Genomic DNA, 20,604 nt, shown 5'->3' with positions numbered 1-20,604 from the left:
TCAGCATACCAAGACATTTTGGACAATTTCATGCTCCAAATAATCACTTCCAACATCGGGAACATTTTCAGGATTGACAACATGACTGCACACCAGTGCACAGAGCAATGTCCATAAAGACATGGATGAATGAGCTTGGTGTCGAGGAATTTCACTAGCCTGAGTACTGACCTCAACCAATTGGGATTAATTAGAGCAGAGACCTGTGAGCCAGGCCTTCTTGTAAAACATCAGCCTCTGATCTCCCAAATGTGCTTCTGGAAGAATAGTAAAAAAACAAAAAAATCCCATAAAGACTCTGGAAACCTTTTAGAAAGCTTTCCCAGAAGAGTTCCATCCATCCATCTTCTTCCACTTATCCGGGACCAGGTCGCGGAGGCAGCAGCCTAAGCAGAGAAGCCCAGACCTCCCTATCCCCAGCCACCTCCTCCAGCTTGTCCGGGGGAACACCAAGGCATTTTCAGGCCAGCTGACAGATATCTTTCCAGCATGTCCTGGGTCTGCCCCGGGGCCTCCTTCCGGTGGGACATGCCTGGAACACCTCACCCAGGAGCAACCAGGAGGCATCCTTGTCAGATGCCCAAACCACCTCAACTGGCTCCTTTCGATGTGGAGGAGCAGCGGCTCTACTCTGAGTCCCTCCTGGATGGCTAAACCTCTCACCCTATCTCTAAGGGAGAGGCCATACCAGAAGAGCTGAAGATGTTATATCAGCAAATGGTGGGGCAAGGAATGGGATGTAAATCAAGTTCATATGCAAATTCTTTTGGAAATATAGTGTACATTAGAGGTAGTAAATGCATTAGAGGCTTATCTTGGGAAATGAATCCTCAACAGAGTGCTAGTGACCAGCTATCAGCAATAAGGCAATGCCTGAATGAGCAAATCGCTTCCTGCATAATATTTCACTCTCTGTAATTGTGTGACCCTCAGTTAAGCCTTGAAAATAAACTGTGCACAAAAACTGGGAATAAGCTCCTATCTGAAAGTCGGTTCTGCTTTTGCTTTTCATCAGCAGAGTACATTCAGACAACCACTTACACTGACACACACCTGTGGAAATTTAGAATCTCCACTGAACCTAACATGCATCTCTTTGGAGGACTTCGTGGTAGAAACCATACACGCACAAGGAGAACATACCTAACCTCACAATATAAAGCACCTTGTGGTAACTTCCATTGTGCTTTGGTGCTAAATCAATGTGTGTAAATACATTTTGAGTTGAACTGAATTGAGTTGAATATTACAGTAGGAATGTTGACAAGTCCTTCAGCAAACACATTATCAAACTAGAGTACATTAGCTGCATTGGCACTCACAAACAGTGATGGCACTTCTGATATAGTGACTAAACTATGTGACCAGAGCTTTTTATAGAACTCCCTCTATGTATGTATAAAGTATTTGGCTGTTACAAGGGTTTTAAAAACATAATAATTGATCCCTTTTTATGAACCGCAAACAGTCCAGTGTTATTTGAAAAGTGAAACATGGTTATTCTGTATAAGCTCTGGCATGCAGGGAGCTTTAAAAATCAATCAGTGCACAAACTGAAACATTATGTCACATTTGGATATTTCATAACATAATTATTTAATACTAAATAAAGCTAGAATACTGTTAAAAGCTGTCAGGTCACAGCCACTACCAGGCATGTTTTCATTCAACAACCTTCAATCAATCAAAGTGTGATCTTTGTCCTTTTGTCTTTTCCACAGACTTCGTTGTGTCAAGGGTAAGTGCACATGTACAAGTACATCATGTCTTCAGTCTGTGGTTTCATGGTTGATGTACTGTATGTATGACATCATGTATATAACAGACACTAAACTCTTCAGATTTAGTCTGAATAATATCCTGTTGCTTATTATTTAGAGTAAAACTACATGCTGCTCGGTATCCCATTTCAGTATTTTTATTATTGTATTGCCAGTAAAGCAATACAATAAGATTTTCAATTAGCCTTCCTGCAGGCCCACCACCCGCAGGAGGCACTGTAGGGGTCGGGTGCAATGTGAGCCGGGCGGCGGCCAGGAGCGGAGGTCCTGGCGGACCAATCCCCAGCTACCAAGACTGGCAATTGGGAGATGGAATGTCACCTCTCTGGTGGGGAAGGAGCCTGAGCTAGTGCGTGAGGTTGAGAGGTACCGGCTAGATATAGTTGGGCTCACCTCAACGTATGGCCTGGGCTCTGGAACCAGCCTCCTGGAGAGGGGCTGGACTCTGTCTCAGTCTGGAGTTGCCCCTGGTGAGAGGCGGCGGGCTGGGGTGGGTATCTTGGTATCCCCTCGGCTTGCTGCTGGTATGTTGGGGTTTCTCCCAGTGGACGAGAGGGTTTGTTCCCTTCGCCTTTGGGTCAGGGAACGGGTCCTGACCATCGTCTGCACTTATGCGCCGAGCAGCAGTTCAAAGTACCCAGCTTTCTTGGACTCCCTGGGTGGGGTACTGGTACTGGAAGACTTCAATGCTCACATGGGCAATGACAGCGAGACCTGGAAGGGCGTGACTGGGAGGAACGGCCTCCCGGATCTGAACCCGAGCGGTGTTCTGACTTCTGTGCAAACCACAGTTTGGCCATAACGAACACCATGTTCGAACATAAGAGTGTCCATAAGTGCACTTAGCACCAAGACACTCTAGGCTACAGGTTGATGATCGATTTTGTAATCGTATCACCAGACCTGAGGCCATGTGTTTTGGACACTTGGGTAAGGAGAGGGGCTGAGCTGTCAACTGATCACCACCTGGTGATGATTTGGATCAGGTGGCAAGGGAGGACGCTGGACAGACCTGGCGCGCCTAAACGTACAGTGAGGGTGTGCTGGGAACGTCTAGCAGAGGCCCCGGTCCGCAAGATCTTCAACTCACACCTCCGGCAGAGCTTCAACAGCATTCCAAGGGAGACTGGGGACATTGAGTCCGAATGGACCATGTTTTTGCAATGCACCTCCATTGCTGAAGCCACTGCACTGAGCTGCGGCCGCAAGGTAGTTGGTGGCTGTCGTGGTGGTAATCCCCGAACCAAATGGTGGGCACCAGAGGTTAGGGGAGCCACCAAGCTGAAGAAGGAGTCCTACCGGGCTTGGTTAGTCTGTGGGACTCCGGAGGCAGCTGATAGGTACCGACAGGCCAAGCAGAATGCGGCGCGGGTGGTGGCTGAAGCAAAAACTCAGGTGTAAGAGGAGTTCGGAGAGGCCATGGAAAAAGACTTTCGGACTGCCTCGAAGAGATTCTGGCAAACCGTCAGGTGACTCAGGAGGGGAAAGCGGTGTTCTACCTGCACTGTGTATAGTGCGGGTGGAATGCTGCTGACTCCGACTGAGAAAATTGTCGAGCGGTGGAAGGAATACTTCGAGGACCTCCTCAATCCCACTGGCACATCTTCCATGGCGGAAGCAGAGTCTGGGGATGAAGGAGATGACCCACAAATCTCTGGGAGCGAGGTCACTGAGGCAGTTAAACAACTCCCTGGTGGCAGAGCCCCTGGGGTGGACGAGGTCCGCCCCGAGTTCCTGAAGTCTCTGGATGTTGTAGGGCTGTCTTGGTTGGCACGTCTCTACAATGTTGCGAGGAGATCAGGGGCAGTACCCCTGGACTGGCAGACCGGGGTGGTGGTCCCCATCTTTAAGAAAGGGGACTGGAGGGTGTGTTCCAACTACCAGGGAATCACACTCCTCAGCCTCCCTGGGAAAGTCTATGCCAGGGTGCTGGAGAGGAGAGTCCATCCGTTAGTCGAACCTCGGCTACAGGAGGAACAATGCAGTTTTTGTCCTGGTTGTGGAACACTGGATCAGCTCTTTATCCTCTCGAGGATACTTGAGGGTGCATGGGAGTTTGTCCAACCAGTCTACATGTGTTTTGTGGACTTGGAGAAGGCATTCGACCGTGGCCCTCGGGGGGTCCTGTGGGGGGCATTCCGGGAGTATGGGGTGTCTGGCCCATTGCTACGGGCCATTCAGTCCTTATACAACCGTTGCAAGAGCTTGGTCCGCATAGCCGGCAATAAGTTGGACTCGTTCCTGGTGGGTGATGGGCTCCGCCAGGGCTGCCCTTTGTCATAATTTATAAACTTTGTTCATAATTTTTATGGACAGAATTTCTAGGCGTAGCCAAATGGCGGAAGGCTTTCACTTGGGTCATCTCAGGATCTCATCTCTGCTTTTTGCAGATGATGTGGTTCTTTTGGCTTCATCGGGTGATGGCCTCCAGCTTGCCTTGGAACGGTTCGCAGCCGAGTGCAAAGTAGTGGGAATGAGAATCACCGCCTCCAAATCAGAGGCCATGATCCTCAGCTGGAAAAGGGTGGAGTGCGCACTCTGGGTCAGGGACAAGTTCCTGCCCCAAGTGGAGGAGTTGAAGTATCTCAGGGTCTTGTTCATGAGTGACGGGAGACAGGAGATCGACAGGTGGATTGGTGCAGCAGCCGCAGTGATGCGGACGCTGTACCGGTCTGTTGTGGTGAAGAGAGAGCTGAGTGTAAAAGCGAAGCTCTCAATTTACCAGTCGATCTACGCCCCTACCCTCACCTATGGTTACGAGCTGTGGGTAGAGACCGAAAGAACGAGATCGCAAATACAAGCGGCGGAAATGGGCTTCCTCCGAAGGGTAGCTGGCTTCTCCCTTAGAGATACGGTGAGAAGTTCTGCCATTCTGGAGGGGCTCAGAGTAGAGCCACTGCTCCTCCACATCGAAAGGAGCCAGTTGAGGTGGCTCCTGGGCACCTCCTGGGTGAGGTTTTGTGGGGATGTCCCTCCGGGAGAGAGGACATTCCCCACAGTAAACGATTTTTTTTTCAGTCTGAGCTTCAGCTGACCTGCTGTCAGGTCAGATATTTAGCATTTGTCCTCACGAGAGCGATGGTGTTCCTTCACTTTAGAGACTCTTGTATACTCATGTATCGACTTGAGTGAATGCAGGCTATAATAAAAAGCACAGAGCTAGAAATGGGAAAGAATTAAGTGGGTGCTCACATGTAGAGCAAAACATCCCCGGGCACGTTTTCCCAAAGGAGCGGGACCCACTGCAAGTGGATGTGTCAAGACGTCAAGTCAGGAAAGACCTTTCACTGAAGACTGTGCGTGATGCAGGGTTTCAAGTTTCTGTGTGTATTCATCAACATGTGTGGTCTACTTAAAAATCTCTGCACACATAAATGGGTGACAGGTGTGTCACAGGAAAAGTTCTATGATTACAATCACTGGGGGTAGTACTTGAAGTCTTTTTTTTTAATTTAAGCTATGAAATGTGCTTTAGAGTGTCCTTAATTTCCAGTATTAGTACAAGATATACTGAAATGTCCTTTATGAAATAAAAGCAAAAGATGCACAATTCAACGAGGTGCATGCACCATCTGACCACTCGCAGAGATGCAGTTCATTATGAAAATTACTGTTGCATTTTCCATCTTATGCCTCGGTTTTGCTCATTGGCATAGGCAAGGCCTATAAAACGCTTATATCTTTAAGTTTTCCTTCACTTCTTTCTTTGAGATCATGACTTTTTTGTTTTTTAAGAAAAGAAATAGAATGTAAGTTTGAGGATTCGGCTGCATTCGATGGTGTTCATGCGATATCAGGTTGATTTAGTTTAAGCACTATTAGTCTATTAGTGCCAGTGCTAAACAAACCAGCAGACCGTCATGAATATGAAATGTTTGAAACACATGCACAGTGAGATTCTTTAGTTACCATAGCTTTACATTAAAACTGCTTCCTTCCTTTAGCTCCATCTTGGTCCCTCTCTGCGAATGAATGGTGTAAGACACTGCAGTTTTGTCGAGTTCTCCAGCATGTTGTCCTTGCATGTGCTTTGATCAGTTATGCCTGAGAACTTGATGGCTTTCCTGTCTTGTGAGAAATAATGCACTCAACTTTTACTTATCCTTATTTTGTAATTCTGTTTAATTAGCTTCCTTGTCAAAGAAAGTGCTCAATACAATTTACAAAGTGAAAGTAATTTTTAGAGCAAATTGAATGTTAAAGGAAAGGGTTCCAGGGTACCTGTGTCCATCTGCATCTGGACGTCAAACAGGATCTTACCTTAGTCTTTCTCAGCCATCATAAGGGGCTATATATTCAATTCAATTCAATTCAATTTTATTTATATAGCGCCAAATCACAACAGAAGTCGCCTCAAGGCGCCTTATATTGTACAGTAGATCGCACAATAATACATACATAGAAAAACCCATCAATCATATGACCCCCTATGAGCAGCACTTTGGCGACAGTGGGAAGGAAAAACTCCCTTTTAACAGGAAGAAACCTCCGGCAGAACCAGGCTCAGGGAGGGGCAGGGCCATCTGCTGCGACCGGTTGGGGTGAGAGAAGGAAGACAGGATAAAGACATGCTGTGGAAGAGAGACAGAGATTAATAACAGATATGATTCGATGCAGAGAGGTCTATTAACACATAGTGAGTGAGAAAGGTGACTGAAAAGGAAAAACTCAATGCATCATGGGAATCCCCGGCAGCCTACGTCTATTGCAGCATAACTAAGGGAGGATTCAGGGTCACCTGGTCCAGCCCTAACTATATGCTTTAGCAAAAAGGAAAGTTTGAAGCCTAATCTTGAAAGTAGAGGGTGTCTGTCTCCTGAATCCAAACTGGAAGCTGGTTCCACAGAAGAGGGGCCTGAAAACTGAAGGCTCTGCCTCCCATTCTACTTTTAAATACTCTAGGAACAACAAGTAGGCCTGCAGTGTGAGAGCGAAGTGCTCTAATAGGGTGATATGGTACTACAAGGTCATTAAGATAAGATGGGGAAATGGGGTGGGGTAATTTTAGAGATGTTGCGCAAATGGAAGAAAGCAGTCTTACATATTTGTTTAATATGTGCATTGAAGGACATGTCCTGGTCAAAAATGACTCCAAGGTTCCTCACAGTGTTACTGGAGGCCGAGGTAATGCCATCCAGAGTAAGAATCTGCTTAGATACCATATTTCTAAGATTTTCAGGGCCGAGTACAATAACCTCAGTTTGATCTGAATTAAGAAGCAGAAAGTTAGTGGCCATCCAGGTCTTTATGTCTTTAAGACATTCCTGCAGTTTAACTAATTGGTGTGTGTTACCTGGCTTCATGGATAGATAGAGCTGCGTGTCATCTGCATAGCAGTGAAACTGTATGCTATGTCTTCTAATGATGCTGCCTAAGGGAAGCATGTATAATGTAAACAGAATTGGTCCTAGCACTGAACCCTGTGGAACTCCATAATTGACCTTAGTGGGTGAAGAGGACTCTCCATTTACATGCACAAATTGGAGTCTATTAGATAGATATGATACAAACCACTGCAGTGCAGTACCTGTAATACCTACAGCATGTTCTAATCGCTCTAATAGGATATTATGGTCAACAGTATCGAACGCAGCACTGAGGTCTAGCAGGACAAGCACAGAGATGAGTCCACTGTCAGAGGCCATAAGAAGATCATTTGTAACCTTCACTAAAGCTGTTTCTGTGCTGTGATGAGCTCTGAAACCTGACTGAAACTCTTCAAATAAGCCATTCCTCTGCAGATGATCTGTTAGCTGTTTGACAACTACTCTTTCAAGGATGTTTGATATGAAAGGAAGGTTGGAGATTGGCCTATAATTAGCTAAGACAGCTGGGTCTAGAGATGCTTTTTAAGTAAAGGTTTAACTACAGCCACCTTGAAGGCCTGTGGTACATAGCTGATTATTAGAGATAGGTTGATCATATTTAAGATTGAAGCATTAATTAATGGCAGGACTTCTTTGAGCAGTTTTGTAGGAATGGGGTCTAAAAGACACGTTGATGGTTTGGAGGAATTAATTATTGAAGTTAACTCAGAAAGATCAATTGATGAAAAAGAGTCTAACTTAACATCGATGGTACTAAAAGTAGCTGTAGATAATATTACATCTGTGGGATGATTATTGGTAATTTTTTCTCTAATGATAAAAATTTTATTTGTGAAGAAGTTCATGAAGTCATTACTAGTTAACGTTAAAGGGATTGTTGGCTCAGTAGAGCTCTGACTTTTTGTCAGCCTGGCTACAGTGCTGAAGAGAAACCTGGGGTTGTTCTTATTTTCTTCAATCAGTGACGAATAGTAAGATGTTCTGGCTTTGCGGAGGGCTTTCTTATAAAGCAACAAACTATTTCTCCAGGCTAAATGATGATCCTCTAAATTTGTGACACGCCATTTCCTCTCCAGCGTACGAGTTATCTGCTTTAGGCTCCGTGTTTGAGAATTATACCACGGAGTCTGGTACTTCGGATTTGAGGCCTTAGTTTTCACAGGAGCTACAGTATCCAGAGTCGTACGTAGTGAGGAGGTAAAATTATTAACAAGATCATCGACCTCTGTTGGAGTAGCGTTCAGGTAGCTGCTCTGCTCTGTGTTGGTACAGGGCATTGAAGATGATAACAGTGGGTGGATTATATTCTTAAACTTAGTTACAGCACTTTCAGAAAGACATCTACTTTGATAAAGTCTACTCTCCACTGCTGTGTAATCAATTATTGTAAATGTAAATGTTATCAGGAAATGATCAGACAGCAGAGGGTTTTCAGGAAACACTGTTAAATGTTCAGTTTCTATGCCATATGTTAAAACAAGATCTAGAGTGTGATTAAAGTGGTGGGTGGGTTCTTTTACATTTTGAGAGAAGCCAATTGAGTCTAGTAACAGATTAAATGCCATGTTGAGGCTGTCATTTTTAGCATCTACATGGATGTTAAAATCACCCACAATAATTATTTTATCTGAGCTGAGCACTAAATCAGATAAAAAGTCTGAGAAATCAGAGAGAAACTCTGTGTAAGGCCCAGGTGGACGATAGATGATAACAAGTAAGACTGGTTTCTGAGTTTTACAGCTGGGGTGGACGAGGCTAAGCATCAGGCTTTCAAATGAATTTAAAGTCTGTCTTGGTCTTTCGTTAATTAATAGGCTGGTGTGAAAAATTGCTGCCACACCGCCCCCTCGGCCTGTGCTTCGAGGTTTCTGGTAGTTAGAATGACTCGGGGGTGTTGATTCATTTAGACTAACATACTCATCCGGCTGCAACCAGGTTTCTGTAAGGCAGAGTAAATCGATTTGTTGATCAATTATTAAGTCATGTACTAACAGAGACTTGGAGGAGAGAGACCTAATATTTAATAATCCACATTTCACTGTTTTACTCTTTGGTTCAGATGTGGATACTGTATTGTTCTTTCTTTGTGATTTTTTATGTTTAAGTTGTTTATTGCTGGTTTTTAGTTTGTTTTTTGTCTGTTTGGGAGCTGACACAGTCTCAATGGAGATGGGGTTTTGGGGGGGTAGCAGGAGGAGAGAAGCTGCAGAGAGGCGTGTACTATATGTAGTCTGTGGTGCCACTTCTCGTTTCTTAGCCAAGTGAATATTAAATATATTAAATATACATCATATTTGAAGGTAATGAACCCAGCTATGTTTCTCATTGCTCAGCACTCGCCCATGCCAGCTATTTCTCATTGGTCAAGGCTGGGACCATCCTTAGTTTTTTGTTTTACTGCTTCAAGGAGGGCTGTGGGTTGCACCTTACATACCTTAAGTATTCAGTGTATAACTGAATAATTAAAACCAAAGACTGATCCATTCTCTTCCGCTCTTCCAGTTCAGGGTCGTGTTGGTTTGGAGCTGATCGCAGCTACTGTAGTTTGTCGCAGGGCCATGTTGTTGTTAATAATTATTATGATTTTTATTATTATTATGATCATCATGATGATTATGATTTTATCATAAAATTAGGACAATTTTCTTATTCCTCATAAATTGCTTTTTGACAAAAGGGTTTATTCCCAAAGTTATTGGCCGATAATAATTGATGGTTTTGAGATTGCATTTCAGAAAATGTTGTCCTTTTGCTCCTTACATGTTCTATTTTACTTGCTTAAACAGGAGTAGTTAATACATGAAAAAATCTTGTGCCTTGTCTACAGATTCCTCGTGTTATGTATCTGCTCTGTAAAGAACAAATAAGGTAATCCTGTAGTCTGGAAAAAATAACATTAAAACATGTGAGAGTTGATTTTCAATGTCAACAGATGATTTGATCTTGTTTAAAAAATGTCAAACATGAGACCGTGAGTGCTTGGATGAGTGGAAGACCATGGGAGGAAAAAGAAAGCCTTTCTCAGTTCTGTTTAACAGAAAGAACTTAAGATATCCCAAAATTGGGAAATGTCCATTGTTAAAGCAGTCAAAAATTATGTTAAATTTAACACATAGCTTAAATAAGTAGAAATATATGTGCCTTAATATGACCACATAACTCAAATGTCCAACAACCATTGACCACAATGTAACCCTGGAGAGACAGTATGTCTGTGAAGGTTCTCAGTCATCCAGGTCATCGTAGTCAAAGGAGTTTGCAAAGAAAAGCGTCTGGACTTCTTTGAGTTGCTTGAAGACGTTTCACCTCTCATCCGAGAAGCTTCTTCAGTTCTAAGGTCAAATGGCCGAGAGTCCCAGATTTAAACCCAGTGGGAGTATCCCCCCCAATGAGGGACAAAGGACCCCCTGGTGATCCTCTAATCACATGCGCCAAGGTGTGAAAGCGGGTGTGGGACCTAATCAGCCAGGGTTTCGGGTGAGCTCATTGTGAAACCTGGCCCCACCTTGTCATGTGAATTCCTGAGGTCAGATGGCCCAGGATGTGAGTGGGCGTTAAGGCGTCTGGGGAGGGAACTCAAAACTGGATTATAGATGGCAGACAGTTGGTGTCGTAAACCACCGCCTCTGTTCAAAGATGGTCGCTCACAGTGGACATAGATGGCCTCTTTCACTCCTCTTTCAAACCATCTGTCCTCTCTGTCCAATATGTGAACATTGGCATCCTCAAAAGAGTGACCTTTATCCTTAAGATGCAGATGGACTGCTGAGTCTTGTCCTGTGGAGGTGGCTCTTCTATGTTGTGCCATGCGCTTGTGAAGTGGCTGTTTGGTCTCTCCAATGTAGAGGTCTGGGCATTCCTCGCTGCACTGTACAGCATACACCACGTTGTTCAGTCTGTGTTTTGGAGTTTTGTCTTTCGGGTGAACCAGTTTGCATACCCACCACGGAAGCAGTGGAGACTGTCAGAAAACGACTACAAGAAGACAGCTCCTTGGAAGACAGGACCAACTTCACACCCGATCAGATTTGCACACTGTTAGACCTCTGCCTTACCACAACATACTTCAAATACAACGAAGGCTTCTACAGACAAAAACATGGCTGTGCCATGGGCTCCCCTGTGTCACCTATTGTAGCCAACCTTTACATGGAGGAAGTGGAAAGAAAGGCTCTTGGCTCTTTTAAAGGGAGAGTACCCAGCCACTGGTACAGATATGTAGACGACACCTGGGTCAAAATCAAGACACAAGAAGTGGAATCCTTCACTGCGCACATTAATGCTGTGGATAAAAACATCAAGTTCACCAGGGAAGACACAAAGGATAACTGTTTGCCTTTCCTGGACTGCGCCGTGCACATTGAAGAGAATGGCAACCTCAACATTGAAGTTCACCGGAAGCCCACACAGACGGACCAGTACCTCCTCTTTGACTCCCATCACCCTCTGGAACACAAACTTGGAGTAATCAGGACCCTACACCACCGGGCAGAACATGTTCCCTCCAAGCCTGAAGGGAAAAAGAAGGAACACACACATGTAAAGGAAGCACTGAAAACATGCGGTTATCCTAACTGGGCGTTCATAAAGTCAGCAAAGAGGCACAGAAAAGAAGATCAGACACCAGCGAGGGAGGATAAGAAAGACAGACACAACAACATTGTCATCCCCTATGTAGCCGGTGTATCAGAGAAACTCAGGAGAGTTTTTTCCAAGCACGACATCCCAGTGTACTTCAGACCCAGCAACACACTCAGACACAAACTGGTTCACCCGAAAGACAAAACTCCAAAACACAGACTGAACAACGTGGTGTATGCTGTACAGTGCAGCGAGGAATGCCCAGACCTCTACATTGGAGAGACCAAACAGCCACTTCACAAGCGCATGGCACAACATAGAAGAGCCACCTCCACAGGACAAGACTCAGCAGTCCATCTGCATCTTAAGGATAAAGGTCACTCTTTTGAGGATGCCAATGTTCACATATTGGACAGAGAGGACAGATGGTTTGAAAGAGGAGTGAAAGAGGCCATCTATGTCCACTGTGAGCGACCATCTTTGAACAGAGGCGGTGGTTTACGACACCAACTGTCTGCCATCTATAATCCAGTTTTGAGTTCCCTCCCCAGACGCCTTAACGCCCACTCACATCCTGGGCCATCTGACCTCAGGAATTCACATGACAAGGTGGGGCCAGGTTTCACAATGAGCTCACCCGAAACCCTGGCTGATTAGGTCCCACACCCACTTTCACACCTTGGCGCATGTGATTAGAGGATCACCAGGGGGTCCTTTGTCCCTCATTGGGGGGGAGACTCCCACTGGGTTTAAATCTGGGACTCTCGGCCATTTGACCTTAGAACTGAAGAAGCTTCTCGGATGAGAGGTGAAACGTCTTCAAGCAACTCAAAGAAGTCCAGACGCTTTTCTTTGCAAACTCCTTTGACCTGGAGAGACAGCTTCTCCAAAGACAAGAGAAGGTCATCAGTCAGCAAAAAACTGCAATAACTTTAAGATAATGTTCATCAATTTCAAATTGTGATAACTTTTAATATCTCACCATATATAGTGCATAATATCAAGCGATTCAGCCAGTCTGGAGAAATCACTGCAGCACTGCATTAAAACAGAATCAGGCAGGAATAGGTTTCCTCCTTTGTCCAGCAGCTGGTCTCCTTGGTTACCTCCATGGATATTTACGGACTGTTAAGAGTGGATTTCAGCTTTTTTGGCATGTCGTATTTGGCATGAGAAGACACTGAATTCTGACTCAACACACTGATTGCATTTTTTTTTAAGTTTATTTATACAAAATGATTTAAAAAATAATGCAAAGGTGACTGAGAGGAAGCTTGAGTTCACGGTTAACAGGATCAACAATGGGAGTTCTCCAAAGGGATGAGAGTGAATCCAGAGTGAAACGAGAGGGCTCAGTAGGTACTGAACTATGTCCAAGAGTGAGTGAACTACAGTCTTACTTGGCAGTGAGCATAAAAACGAGGGGTATCTTAGGAGGCAGGTTGATTCCAAGAGGGAAGTGACCAGTGCCAGAGAGCTGGCAGGCAAGTGAGTATTCCAGGTGATTATCACTACAGGAGTGAAGACAATGCAGGTAATACTCTGCCCAGGGGTGGAGCCACCATTCCAACTGAAGCTTAGATTCACTGAGGAAAACAAAGAAAACAAAAGCAAAAAAGAACCCAGCCGTGACAGTATTGCTGCATTCATATTCAAAATTAGCTATATTTTTCATGAAATATTAGAATGTCTCAATTTAATCACTTGATGTGTTTTCTATGCTCTACTGTGAATCATTTGTGGGTTTGTGAGAAGTGATTTAAATCTTATACATCATCTCAAATTTCTTGGAATGAGGCTTTTATTTACTAGTTAGGCTGCATTATTCATAATGGTCAACAGTGGGGCTTTTTTGTGTGTAAATACATTATGTTGTGCTGTCCTTTCTTTTGGAACACTATGACGTTATTGCAATGTAAATCTGAACCTATGCTTTGAAAGACTGATGTTCTTGAGTTAAAATGGCAAAACACTGACTTTGCAGCTGTATGTTGGTGTTTGCAGTGTAATGTTCTTTTAGCTCTCCTTCTTATCACTCCAAGTTCTTTGACAGCTTTAGACTTACCGTTGTGATGAAGCCCACCACATCAAATATCTGATACAGTAGGAATTTAATTCAGTTCAGTTCAATTTTATTTATACAGCGCCAAATCACAACAGAAGTCGCCTCAAGGTGCTTTATATTGTAAGGTAGACCCTACAATAATACATACAGAGAAAAACCCAACAATCATATGACCCCCGATGAGCAAGCACTTTGGCGACAGTGGGAAGGAAAAACTCCCTTTTAACAGGAAGAAACCTCCGGCAGAACCAGGCTCAGGGAATTTGGTGTTTACAAACATACATAAATGTCAAGAAAGATAATGTGCAAGAAAAATCCCCTCACAGTGTAACTGAGTCCAGTATGTATGTATTTCTTGGAGGCGTGGCACCTAACAGATAATACAATATTCAATAACCTCCACATCTCACCCAACATCCAACCAACTTTGGATAAAAAATCATTTTCATTCAACGGTTTTGCTTGGAGAATGAGTAATCCAGTAAGTGCTGGAGCTATTAATATCCTTCTCCACAGGCAGCCTTCATCAGCAACATTCAAGCTCACCCCCCATCCCTCCCCATCCAGCCATCCAGTCACAAACAGAAGGTTCATCCAGGGGCAGCTGTGACTGGCTAAATAATGGATGCCTCAAATCAGACTGCTGCTTGCTTAACTGAGTTTAATTATACTTGTTCTGACCTTGGTATTTACAGGCCAGTAAGTTGCTCCCATTTGTATTTGTGACATTTACAATAGTTTCCGGTTCTGTTAATCCATCAAAAGAAACAGATTTTTTTCATTGAGTTATCAATAAACATTAATAAAACATTAAATGGTAAATGGTAAATGGCCTGCATTTGTATAGCGCTTTTTACTAGTCCCTAAGGACCCCAAAGCGCTTTACACACCCAGTCATCCACCCATTCACACACACATTCACACACTGGTGATGGCAGCTACATTGTAGCCACAGCCACCCTGGGGCGCACTGACAGAGGCGAGGCTGCCGGACACTGGCGCCACCGGGCCCTCTGACCACCACCAGTAGGCAACGGATGAAGTGTCTTGCCCAAGGACACAACGACCGAGACTGTTCAAGCTGGGGCTCTTAAGATCTCATGGCAGAACTATGAAGGTTTGTGCATTTCAAATAGACATAGCAGCTCTAAAGGACAAAATTACACTGAAAGTGTATCAGAATGAGGCTGCAAAATCTGTAAGAAAAACTTTCAAGCCTGTCACATTGCGACGTTTCTGTATGTTTTTGGCCTTTTATTCACCACCTCCTGCTGATTCATATGTCAAAGTCCTTGTGACACTTCCCCTACTTTGACTTGCGGTCATGTGACATAAACAAAGGAAGCTCCAACAGTCATTTGAATTTTAACATCATTCATTTAAATTGAAGAAGGTTACAACACCAAACAAAATACGAAAGGAAAGAAGAGTCAGTCATGCTTGAATGTGTGTGGAGTCAGCAGGAAAATAATGAATGTGCAAAACTGATCTACAAGAGAATAGAATTGAAAATACTAGAAAATGTCTGAATGCCACATACCAGGCAATAGTCACAGCCTCTAACATGAACGTCCCTGAACACAGTTTTTCATCCGTCTGGTTTCATATGGATCCATTTGGGGTCTTGTATACAAAATTAATTATTTTTTCACTTTTAAAGGGAAAAAATTCAGCTGCCAACAGATTTTGAAACTAGCAGGTATTTTGATATGATATTATCAATTTAAATAACTTTATTTACTAAACTACATGGTTTGGTTCACAGAAAGATCGCAGGCTGGTTTAAAATACAAGAGGTGACACTTTTCTCTGTGGTACATCCCACTCAAAAACATTCATGCTAAAGACTGTCTGAAGTCCGGAACAAATAAACAAACAAAAAAGAAAAAAAGAACAAAAATCTTGGATTCTATTGATAATTTAATCCATCATAACAGCTCAATAGTGTTTATGGTCTTCATGAATGTCACTGTTGATTAATAATGATACCTGCTGTGTGGTTGTGCTGAGTGAAATTTGTGTATTTTATTACTCTGGTACTTGGCAGTAATGAGCAGTTATGTGTGTTTTACACCTGAACAGCTTTGGAATACAGTGCTCATCACCCGTTCATCTAAATGTGCCAACTATATACCAGAAATAACCCCACTAACTTTGAGGCTTCAAAATGCAGAGTCCAGAACCAGTGGGGGAGATCACAGTGGCTTCATGTACAGTCTGGAGACGGGAATTTTTGCATGGATTCTTTAGCACTGCACATCATATCTTCTCAGATACATATCAGATTTTATCCGAAAAATATAGGAGGCATTGTCTTGGTGTTCTTAACAAAATAACAAACACATGAAATTCACTGAAGGTGAGGAAGGAATTTTCTGTTTTAACAGATGTGTGCAGTCTTGAACCAGCCTGTGAACTGTGCATGATTTTACAGAGACATTTCCACTCGAAACTGTTGCATATGAGATAGAAATGTGTGCAAATGATGCCTAATTTTGTGCTTGACATATAACCCCAGTGTTCAAGCACAGCCTATCCCTGCGAGTACAAAATAGTATATAGCATGCTTTGTTATCCCCTCCTGTCTCTCATGGCATGTTTCAGTTTCTATTTCTCAGCTCAGATGCTGCTGTCCTGACACTGTCTCTGTTCTTTATCTCTGTTTCTTAACCAGATTGAAGTACAAGAAACTAAGGATCCAAGATTTTGTGTTCAACGGTTCCATTAAGAACCAATGATCTCCTCCTCCTCTTCCAGCTTTGTGCCTCATTCCCCGATACTTCACCTCCTCCATCTCCTGTCCTAAGCTCTTCAGGTGAAACCCTTTTGGTTTGGGTTTTGGAGGTCAAAGTTTGATAAACAGGACTGACACGGACTAATCTATCAAAGTCAAACTGTTTGAGAAGAAACAAAACCTGAGAGAAAGTGGGATGATCAGCTTTACCAAACTCTGGGATAAAATCATTCGCAAACACACACTCGTATTGTTCCATGGAGTTATTACATTAAAGCTCACAGAGTTAAAGATCTGTGATAATTGAATTGAGAAAAAAACACGTATGTAAAAGCACACAGGTGCTACTTATGACATAAGAACAAAAAAGAAATGAAACAACTTTTGTACACTTTAGACAAGGTGTCATTTTGAAGTCTTTTTTAGGTTCATTTTCAACTTCTCTTTGTACACGACAAGGTCTGAGCCCAGGAACGTCAAAATAAAAGTTTCTATGGAAACAGGGTAAACAACATACAACAAACAACATATTCATAAGCTGTTAACAGTATAACATGTTTGTCCTTTACTCTGTGTGTAATACCGACAGGGGGCCAAAACCAGCTGTTTCATTCGTTCGTATTTCACAACATTACAGTTTTTGGCTTGGTTTGTTGTCAAAGGGGTGATATCTGTTCTTCTTCCTCAGCTGGGTTCTGTTTGTATGTCCAAAAATAGCCCTGCATGCTGCATCTATCTCAGGCCTAAAAGACGATGCTGGGGCTCAGACTCCATTCAGTCTGCTGCACTGTCCATGCTACATGCCCAGCAGTTGAAGAGCATTGAGAGGACAAGAAAAAGAATTGCATACAGTGTAGCTAATCTTATATGGACACAGACAATTGGCTGACATGATGATTTTAAAAGGCATTTTCATTTTGGAAGGCACAACTGAAGGAGAAGGTGGAAAGAATGTGGTTTCTGTTGTGGTTTAAAGTGGCCTAAAAACCCTTGTGGAAAATCTCTTTTGGTGATTACCAATAATACAAAAGTCTGTAAGATGCTAGTTAGCGCGCACATTTACAGTCAGGGGCTAGTTTGATCATTTATCAAGAATTAAATGCTGTAAAAGGCATTTAATCTAAAAAAAAAAAGTCACATGACATGACTTTTAATTGATTTAAGGATTACTCAGCCTATCTGGGAAAGTTTCTTTGTTTGTTTTTAATATTTTCCGCAACATGATGTAAATTTCAGCTATAAAATTGATGTTCAACCAGGACATCATCAAGAGCATTAAATTTATAATCTATATTCAAAACACTGGTATAGTGGCAGACACACAGAGGCATGCAATGAATGAAAGTATGGAGATTTAACGTTTAGAAGAGTTTCCTGTGCATTTTTAGTGGTATGATATTGCACTCACAGTCATCTCAAGTGATAGATGTCCTTTCATTCTCTGTCAGCCTCAGGAGTCTTTTTCCTTTTTCCTGCTGAGGTGTATTAAAACATCCATCAATTGATCCATTCTCTTTTGTTTATCCAGTTCAATCGTCATATAATTGGCAGTAATATTAGTCTGACTTTTGATCCTCAGTGGTTGAATACCTGCGTGACTGGAGCATTCAAGATTGTTAAGAACATGTGAGCAGCAAAGGATCTTTAGTTTTTGTGAGATTTGCTCAGGGTTAAAGTTTCCAGTACAGATTTCTCAACTAGTTTTTGCACAAGCAAGTATATGTTTATAACAAATGTATTAATACTTGTTTTGGCTGATCACCTTAGGGGTCCCACAGCAGATCATCTGCATCCATCTCTCCCTGTCTCTGGTATCCTCTTCTGTCACACCAACCCCCTGCACTACATCCACAAACCTCCTCTGCACACATCCTAAACCATCTCAACCTTTTCTCTCCAACGTTCTTTCCAAACCACTCAATCAGAGATGTCTTTCTGATGTACTCATTTCTCATTCTTGTCCTTTCTGGTCAATCTGAATTTAAATCTTAACATCTAAAATTCTGTGACCACTCAGCCATCTCAGCCTTTTATCATTGTGGAGTAAGGTCTCACTGCCACCTTGTAAGCCTTCTCTTCCACTCTTGCTGCTACCCTTCTATCGCATATCACCCCTGACACTCATTTCCACCAAAACTACCCTGCCTCACCTCTCTTTTGCCGTGTCTGTTGCTTTGGATGGTTGACCCCAGGTATTTAAACTCGTCTCTACTCCTTACATGTTAACATTTCCACCAGTTTCCCTGTAATTCACACACCGTCACAGCTATGTCATCTGCTGTCTTTACACTCTTCGTCATCTTCATAGCTGCCCTCACCTATTCCTTACTAATCCTCTGCACTTCCTGATTCAAAAACTCTCCACCATCTATCCTTCTCTCACTCTCGATTTCTTCATTCATCGGTTCCTTGGAGTATTTCTTCTGTCTTCTGTCTTGTCAACAGACTCTTCACTCATTAGCACATTTCCATTTCTGTGCTTAATCATCCTAACCCGCTGCACATCTTTTCCATCTCAGTCTCTCTCTGCCTGGCCAATTGATAGATTGATTCTTTTTTCCCCTTTTTTCTCTCTTTGCCATAAGCCTAACCTCCTACTTCTTCCTTTGAATACTTTTCTGTACTTCCTCATCCCACCACCAAGTCTCCTTGTCTTCTTTCCTCTGTCCAGAGAATACACCAAACAGCTTGGCAGCTTCCCTCAGCACTACAGCTGTATGTTCCCATTCAGCTTGTAATTCTTCCCTTCCACCCAGAGCACGTCTCAATTCCTTCCGGAGCCTCTGCCCCCACTTGCTTCCTCTTGATGAATGAAGTGATCCTACAGACTACCATCTTTCCTGCCTAGTTAAATTCTCCTGTGCGACCACCGCGCAGTCTCCTACCTCTTTCAGATTCGCCTACTGCATAAGATGTAGTCCACTTGTGTGCACCGTCCTCCACTTATACACCACCCTATCTTCCTTCAATCAATTCAACAGTTGTACTAATAACAGCAAAAGTAAATGGGTATTTGCTATGATTTTTTTTCTTGGATAATTTGTGGCATACGCAGCAATGGCATTTGAGCTGCTCTGAATGAGTGATATGTCAAAGACACATCCATGCAAATAAATATATAAATAAAAAAGATTTGGTCTTCCTTTCCAACACTGTCATTTAATTGTACCTAATCAAGATGAAAATGATTGGTTTATACTTGTTTTCTTTTTCCTCTGCCTTTGTTTGAGTGTTAGTTTGGTTATGGGATGCTCTGATGTCTCTCTGTAGTGAAACAGGAATGTTTGAGCAGAGAGGAGAGTCCAGCATGGCTGCCAGTGCCATATAACCTTTTTATCACCATTAGTGTCATTGTTTTAAAAATAATAAACCAGTAACTAACAATTTTAGTTTCTGTTTTTATTGACACAGAGGAGCAAAGCTCATGATTCAAATGAAATATAATGGAAATGTCTTTACAGTTAATACTGATTAATTGATGATGAATGACTGTTACATGTAACATTAGTTAAAGTCTTTCATTCTATTTACATACATGTCTATGCGAAGCCTTCATGTAAGGGAACCAGTGATTCCATCTAGCCATACTTTTAACAGGAGTTTTCCCAGCTGATCTTAGATAAGATACTAGTGAAGCCCGGATTCCTGAATCTTCTCAAACATGATTAATTAAATGCCCTTTACTGGCACTGTCTGGATGTATCTGACTGTCATGCTCTAGAAAAAGTGAGACTTTTGGTAACACTCTGGGTCGCCTCTAAGAGACTGGATGCCTCTCTTCAACTGTCAGTGCCCATGGTGACCAGTACCAGTCTGGAAATTGACACAACACGGACTCCAACACAATCACCAAATGAAAGCAAAACAAATTGTGGCTTCAGATCATATCTTGCTAGCAACAACATTAGCCAGCTAGCTGCTATGTTGAATCATTTAATTTTCAGTTCAATTCAATTTTATTCATACAGCACCAAATCACAACAGCAATGACCTCAAGGAGCTTTATATTGTAAGGTAGACCCTACAATAATACATACAGAGAAAAACCCAACAATCATATGACCCCCTATGAGCAAGCACTTTGGCGACAGTAGGAAGGAAAAACTCCATTTTAAC

General features: G+C 42.8%; 1 protein-coding gene across 4 annotated transcripts in view; it reads left to right on the top strand.

Annotated features, from left to right (window-relative positions):
• The window catches only part of lhfpl4a (LHFPL tetraspan subfamily member 4a), a 52,276-nt gene extending 32,404 nt beyond the window's left edge, over positions 1-19,872 (top strand). Inside the window, exons 3-5 of one of the 4 annotated variants that reach the window (XM_005452210.2) lie at positions 1,722-1,738; positions 5,726-5,758; positions 16,429-19,872. In XM_005452210.2, the coding sequence (XP_005452267.1) occupies positions 1,722-1,738; positions 5,726-5,758; positions 16,429-16,482 (104 nt within the window). In that variant the 3' untranslated portion in view covers positions 16,483-19,872. Of the gene's footprint in view, positions 1-1,721; positions 1,739-5,725; positions 5,759-14,270; positions 14,617-16,428 lie in introns of those variants that run through there. The other 3 variants (XM_005452211.2, XM_025907538.1, XM_005452212.3) reach the window with 3 other exon arrangements.
• The last annotated feature ends 732 nt before the right edge of the window (positions 19,873-20,604 follow it).

This window comes from Oreochromis niloticus, linkage group LG5 (genome assembly GCF_001858045.2).
Source record: "Oreochromis niloticus isolate F11D_XX linkage group LG5, O_niloticus_UMD_NMBU, whole genome shotgun sequence".
NCBI classification, from domain to species: domain Eukaryota; kingdom Metazoa; phylum Chordata; class Actinopteri; order Cichliformes; family Cichlidae; genus Oreochromis; species Oreochromis niloticus.
Note: the sequence above shows the minus strand (reverse complement) of the source record. Positions and strands in the feature narration are given on the sequence as shown.